Source organism: Arachis ipaensis, chromosome B1, assembly GCF_059453495.1.
Source record: "Arachis ipaensis isolate K30076 ecotype BB chromosome B1, ASM5945349v1, whole genome shotgun sequence".
Taxonomy (NCBI): domain Eukaryota; kingdom Viridiplantae; phylum Streptophyta; class Magnoliopsida; order Fabales; family Fabaceae; genus Arachis; species Arachis ipaensis.
This window is the reverse complement of record NC_142436.1, coordinates 12,390,342-12,396,908: the sequence shown is the minus strand read 5'-3', so window position 1 is coordinate 12,396,908 and position 6,567 is coordinate 12,390,342. Positions and strand designations below refer to the sequence as shown.

At 35.2% G+C, this 6,567-nt stretch overlaps 1 protein-coding gene across 1 annotated transcript; it reads left to right on the top strand.

The window, feature by feature from the left end:
• The first annotated feature begins 1,028 nt into the window (after nt 1-1,028).
• LOC107625152 (purple acid phosphatase 18) lies at nt 1,029-6,264 on the top strand. The gene is made up of 5 exons (XM_016327736.3): nt 1,029-1,341; nt 2,091-2,759; nt 4,310-4,498; nt 4,582-4,670; nt 5,864-6,264. Exons 1-5 carry the CDS (start codon nt 1,204-1,206, stop codon nt 6,081-6,083), a joined length of 1,305 nt encoding a protein of 434 aa, XP_016183222.1. The 5' UTR covers nt 1,029-1,203; the 3' UTR covers nt 6,084-6,264.
• Nucleotides 6,265-6,567: the final 303 nt, after the last annotated feature.

The window sequence follows — 6,567 nt, the reverse complement described above, 5'->3', positions numbered from 1 at the left end:
AAAACTCGACCTCAAAGCAGAAGACCGAGCTCAAGCAGGGGCACTGTTCATACCCTGGGTCGAGCTGTCCGACCCGGGATGTTTAGCGACATGGCGACCGACCTCTTCAGGTCCGACTACCCGATCTCTCCTTAAAGAGATCGGCCAAATCAACAGGAAAGCCCAGTAAAGGGCCCAAATAGAGGAACACGACCCAAATCCAAAGGCAACCCAAGCCTATAGAGATAAAGGCGGTTCCCTTGAAGATAAGCTGACCTCACCCAAAGATAAAGATAAGATAAGATAAGATAACTAACTTATCTTATCTAAGAAGGTCACTCTACACCATTATAAATACACTGGAGCACCCAGGTATAACTCATACTCTGATTCTACAATAAACCTGCTTAATACCCGTGCTAACTTAAGCATCGGAGTCTCTTGCAGGTACCCCCCACCCTCCGGTGACCAAGGATCAGAAGTGCAGCCAGTCCAACAAGTCGGACACAATAGCTCTGGCCGCCACCAGCCAGCCGGACACGTCATCTCCGACCAGTACAGAAGATCTCATCCGAGATCGACCTAGTCATTTTACAAACATTTCATGATGAGTAAAAATCTTTACGAGTAAAATTATAAAAAAAATAAATTTATTTAAAATCAAAGTAATGTGATTAAGTGTAATTTACTTAAATGTGATTAAAAAATAATTGAATAAATATGTACCGTAAAAGATTGATATTAGTGAAGGATAAAATTAAAATTTATTTCTATGTATCACTTTTGTCTCCAATATTTTCATCCTATTTAAGTCCCTAACATTTTAAAATTGTCTCAATTTTGTCCCATTGTCAATTCTGTTAACAGATTTTTAATGACAGGACAACATTGAGTCAATTTTGAGATGTTAGAGACTTAAATAGAATAATTCAAATATTTTAAACAACTTTAAAATTTATCCAAAAATTAGAAACAAAAATGATACTTTAGCAAAATATGTCTTTGTTTTACGAAAATTACAAAAACAAATTAGTCAGAGACTGCACTGCACAGAAGGCGAAAAAGAAAAGAGGTTGCTTTCATTTTCCATTTATCTTTTTGAAAAGGTGACGTTAGCAAAATCCACCGACCTGATTGAATTAGATCCCCGTGAAGTACATTATTGTCGTCCTCTTCTTCCAGAATCTGAAAGTTTTCTTTAATTTGTTTGTTTTGCACACATTAATGGCACTCTTAAAACTCATTCTAACTGTTTTTATTGTTGCATCAGCAACTGTGACTGCTGATGATTATGTTCGACCTCAGCCTCGTAAAGCCTTACACCTTCCATGGGATTCAAAGCTCTCTTCATACCCTCAGCAGGTCAATACTCAATAGTCAATACACATTATTCTCTTCAATCAAATAATAATAATTAATAATACATTTTGGTGCCTTTTTTTTGTTTCAATGGTTGATCAGTGATCGATGTCATAACTTTTTTTTATTTTTTTTGTATTTTTTTGTGTTTTCATTAGTTGGTATTTGCTTTTCGGTTCTGAATGAATCTGGGCTCTTTATTATTTTATTTTATTTTTTTCCCGATAAATAAAAAGATTCCTAGTATTTGTATTTGTGGCATTTCTTAATTTAGAAAGCTTTTCCTTTTTGTTTTCTAAATTGCTTATATGACATATGTTGCCATGTGAGAATGTGATGTAAGTTTATATCCTCATTGAGTGCAACTTTTTTTTGTGATTTTTCTTTTGTTGTTGTCAAATTCAGCAAAACCACTGATTTGATGGCTAATGTTCCTTATTAACCTTAGATTAATTAGGGAAAAATGGTGTTATATCTAGATGTACCTCTGCACTTTGCACAAATGGGGGAACAGCTTAATGCTGTAATTTGTAGCCAAGAATCTTGAGGAGAAGACAGAAAGAAAAAATGTTAATTGTTTCTAATGGTTGGTTTAATGCTTGAATTAGTAGCTTGTTCTAGGAAAATAATTATGTGAAGAGTGAACAAGGCTTATTCCTTTTAAGCAATTATATCAAACCATTTTACGCACGTTACTTTTTATGGAGTCCATAGAGTTTCAGATTCTTAACTGAAGAAGTGTCTGTTTTCAGGTACACATTTCTTTGTCAGGAGACAAACACATTAGAGTTACTTGGATCACGGATGATAATTCTGCACCTTCGGTTTTAGAATATGGAACATCACCCGGGAAATACGACTCTTTCGCTGAAGGGGAGACCACCTCGTATAGTTATATTCTCTACAGCTCTGGAAAGATACACCATGTTCTAATTGGACCTTTAGAACATAATTCTGTGTACTTTTACCGATGCGGCAGACAAGGTCCAGAGTTCCAGCTCAAAACTCCTCCTGCTCAATTTCCGATTACATTTGCTGTGGCTGGGGATTTGGGTCAAACCGGTTGGACAAAATCGACGTTGAGCCACATTGACCAATGCAAATATGATGTTCACCTACTTCCTGGAGACCTTGCATATGCTGATTATATCCAACACCGGTGGGACACATTCGGTAGGTTGGTGCAGCCACTTGCTAGTGCCAAACCATGGATGGTAACTCAAGGGAACCATGAAGTGGAGAGCATACCATTGTTGAAGGATGGATTTGTGTCTTATAATTCCAGATGGAAGATGCCGTTTGAGGAAAGTGGATCGAGTTCAAATCTCTATTATTCATTTGAAGTTGCAGGTGTTCACATTATCATGCTTGGATCCTATGCAGATTATGATGAGTACTCTGAGCAATATAGTTGGCTAAAGGTTAGTTGGTTGCTCTAATGCTTAAAAGTTACTACATCAAGATATGTGTATAAGTATTGGATTCTCTGCCAAAGAAGATCAGGCTTCTTCTAAGCTATTGGTTATAAAATTTTGTGATTATAACATGCATGATCCAACTAAAAAGAAAGAAAATCAATATTGTTTGTCCTATATACTAGATATCCTTATATGTTTATTGTTGAGACATAAATTTCTTTTCTATTTCCGTAGTATCCTAGTTTCCTTTCTTCAAATATGTTGTTATGGATAACATTAAGTCAATTGAGCCTATTGTGGGATAGAGCTTTCTTCTAGTTGCATGCTTGTAGATTTCAATCACTTGCATTCATTTATAAAGCCATGATTAGCATACCTGCTGTCCTCCATCTAGATTTTCTTTCAGGATCTTTCAACAAAAACACATACAAACATTGTGATATTGTGATGAAATTAGATACATATTTGTTTCTTCCTTCCTTTGTTATGGTGATTACACTAATCAAGATGTCAAATAGAGCAATTTATAGTCCAAATTACTCGTGACAAATGCAAGCATTGGATTAGCATATGGGAGTTAGGGTTAACCCTATATGGCTTTCACTAGAATCATGTCTTGAACTCAATTTGTGTGTGTATGTGTAGAAGGGGAGCCTTGGAAAATCATTTGAGTTGTCTCTGTATATCCTCAGGGTCACAAATTCAAGCCGTAGAATCAACCACCGATAAGGGTAAAATTTAACTAACCGTTAACGGTAAAAAATTAACAATAGGGCTAAATTGAAACTTATTTGAAACATTGAAGGTAAAATTGAATCAAATAAAACATTAGGGTAACTTAGAAAAATTTTGAAAACATTATGGACAAGGCACACTTCACTCGTGTTAGTTTGAGCCAGAACTACTTTCCTATGCAATGGTAGGTTGAAGTGATAAATATAGCTGTGGTTCTTGCACTAGTTATGGGAGGATTGGGTATTTATTATTTGTTGTAGATCAAGGAGAGACGTGTGATTTGGGGCACAAAGTTGGCAACTTGGAGGGTTGCTTTGATCGGCTCGAAACAACACTTGAGTTGGTTGAAGCAATCCCAAAATAAAAAATTCACTAGCTAATCATAATTTCATAATTTGCATTTGGAAGACCCTTGATAATTCTTTTGCAGTATGGAGAGAATAAATCTTCAAAATAAAACTGATTATTATAAATTATTTAACGGATGGTTTAAGTAAAAATTAGAACATTGTATTTATATAAGAGTTTATCTTCTCACATCCTTAATGCAACAAGTATCATTGTATAGTAATGAATAACAAAAATGTATGGAACTCAAAAGCAGTATTGTTTGGTATTCTTGATATTCTCGTGCACTATGTAATCTATGGAAATGTGTTCTGCATGAAATATTTCTTCATGATAAACAAAATTGTCCCATCCTGCTGTCCTTAGTATATGGTTATAGCCTCTTTTTCTTTTCTTTTCTTTTTTTATTTTTTATTTCATGAAAATGGTTTTCAGTAAACAGGGTTGACACTCTTGTTTCTGATCTACAGGCAGATCTGTCAAAGGTGGACAGGAAAAAGACACCATGGCTACTTGTGTTATTTCATGTTCCATGGTATAATAGTAACACGGCACATCAAGGTGAAGGTAGTGATATGATGAAGGCTATGGAACCATTGCTATACACTGCTAGTGTTGATTTAGTTTTTGCTGGGCATGTGCATGCTTATGAACGCTCGGTAAGCTTCCGCGGTTCCAATTTTTCCCCTCTTGTAAGTATGCTTTAATTGTGTTGACAAAATATTTTTCATCTCTATGACAGAGACGGGTGTATAATGGAAGAGTGGATCCTTGTGGTGCTGTTCATATAACAATTGGTGATGGAGGAAACAAAGAAGGCTTAGCTGCAAAGTAAGTTCGACTCTTCCAATAAACATTGTCGTGTGAACCACCAAGTTTATTCCCGAAAAATCAAAACCGTTGACATATAAGTCCCTAAAAGATGTTTTATTCGTCAGTAGTACCTTGGTGATGAATTTGTCTTTATTAGTTATAGTGGGTTTTGTTTTTGCATGAATTAAAGATATTTTAGGGACTAATTCGTTAGAAAGTGATCTTTTAGAAACTAATTTGTTAGGATGTTAATATTAAGGACGAAGTTGCCAAATAGTCAAATACATCAATCTCTTGAGAAAGCACTATAGGGAAGGTTTACTTTTCCCTCCTGCATCTTCTCCCTAGTTAAGTAAGGTGAAAACATTGATTGACTGCCCTAGAAGGTAAGATGATCCGATAGTAGCTAAAGGCAAAGCCTGGATTCCATTACAATTCTCCACTCAGTAACTGCAGCTTCAGCTATTTCCTTAGTCTTAGCAAAGATCATGCCATTTACCCACATGTGAGAATATAGTATCTTTTGGACTTTTCGAGTGTCAGCATTTTAATCTCTGAAGGGTCAAATGGTGCTTCACTCAAACATTGCATATAAGGCTATTCTTTGAATCACTTGTCATGTGTTAGAAAGTTATATTGAGGTTATGTGTCTTGGGGTTTGTTTGAAATAAACAAGTCCTAAGTCCTGCATAAAGCAAAACAATTAAGGGCACGGTTAGGGAAGCTCTATATAAAGACTTAGGGTTCGTTTGGTTTACATTTTTATTTTTAGTATTTTTTGTTTTTACTTTTTAGAATTTCGTGAATAAAAAAGAAAAAGGAGAAGGTGAAAACAAAAAAAAATATTTTATTGTTTTCGCTTTTTTTTTTTTTCACAAAATCATAAAAACAAAAGACACTGAATATGAAAATAGAAATGAAACGCAAATCAAGCGCTTTCTTCATTTCAATTAGCCCTAGTCAGAAATACTTAAACTTGTATTTGACTTTTCGTTTATACTCTTGTATTAGAGTGGTGTTATGTGTTGTTACATATTTGTTTTTAATGCTGGTGGTATATTGGGGAAATGGGGTGGTTGGGAGAATTTTTTGTGTTACTAAAAATTTTCACATATTGCTATTCTCTTGGCTAAGGTTAGTTTCCAAGAAATGTGTATATAAGCAAAGTATCATTCTTAACATATATGTAATTTATGTTTTCTTGTTGGTAGGTACATAAATCCACAGCCAAAGTGGTCAGAATTCCGCGAAGCCAGTTTTGGCCATGGCGAGCTCAAGATTGTGAACTCAACGCATGCTTTCTGGAGTTGGCACAGGAATGATGATGATGAACCAGTAAAATCTGATGATATCTGGATAACCTCTTTGGTTAGCTCAGGATGCGTTGGTAGGAAGAGAAATGAACTCGGGAATACTCTTACGACACCATAAAAACTGCCTACCGTTGTTTCATGATCAGCTGAACTGTTGTTCCTGTCTTTGATGTGAATACTTAGGTGTCTTATGCTCTGATAAAAAATATATAATGTGATGGTATTCTTACAGTGTGATTGACTTTGTGAGATTGGTTTCTTAATTGGAAAAGCTAAATGTGGTTGCTTATTTTGGTAAATAATTTCCTTATTTTGTTTCTACAAATGGAACTAATAGTTAGCCATGGTTGCTAAACTTCAAAAGCATATATGATTATCAGAGGTTCTTTGAATCGGAAATGATATACTCTGCTCTGCACATGCCGCACAGAGCAATAAATAGCTATCTCCTGTGAAGACTTATCCTAATTTCTAGAGTTATACTCAAAATGATCCCTAAATTTTGACCCCTAAATTTTGACTCCTGACTTAATTTAGTCCTCTAATTTCCAATTGATCCAAATTATACTCTGAAATTTTAAGGCGTGATTTAAGTTGGCTCT

Bases quoted from the DNA above. Each gene is read 5' to 3' on its own strand.
- LOC107625152 (XM_016327736.3), top strand. From the start codon at position 1,204: ATGGCACTCTTAAAACTCATTCTAACTGTTTTTATTGTTGCATCAGCA. The intron at 1,342-2,090 runs GTCAATACTCAA...GTCTGTTTTCAG, and splicing joins TCTCTTCATACCCTCAGCAG to GTACACATTTCTTTGTCAGG. The intron at 4,499-4,581 runs GTAAGCTTCCGC...TCTCTATGACAG, and splicing joins TGCATGCTTATGAACGCTCG to AGACGGGTGTATAATGGAAG.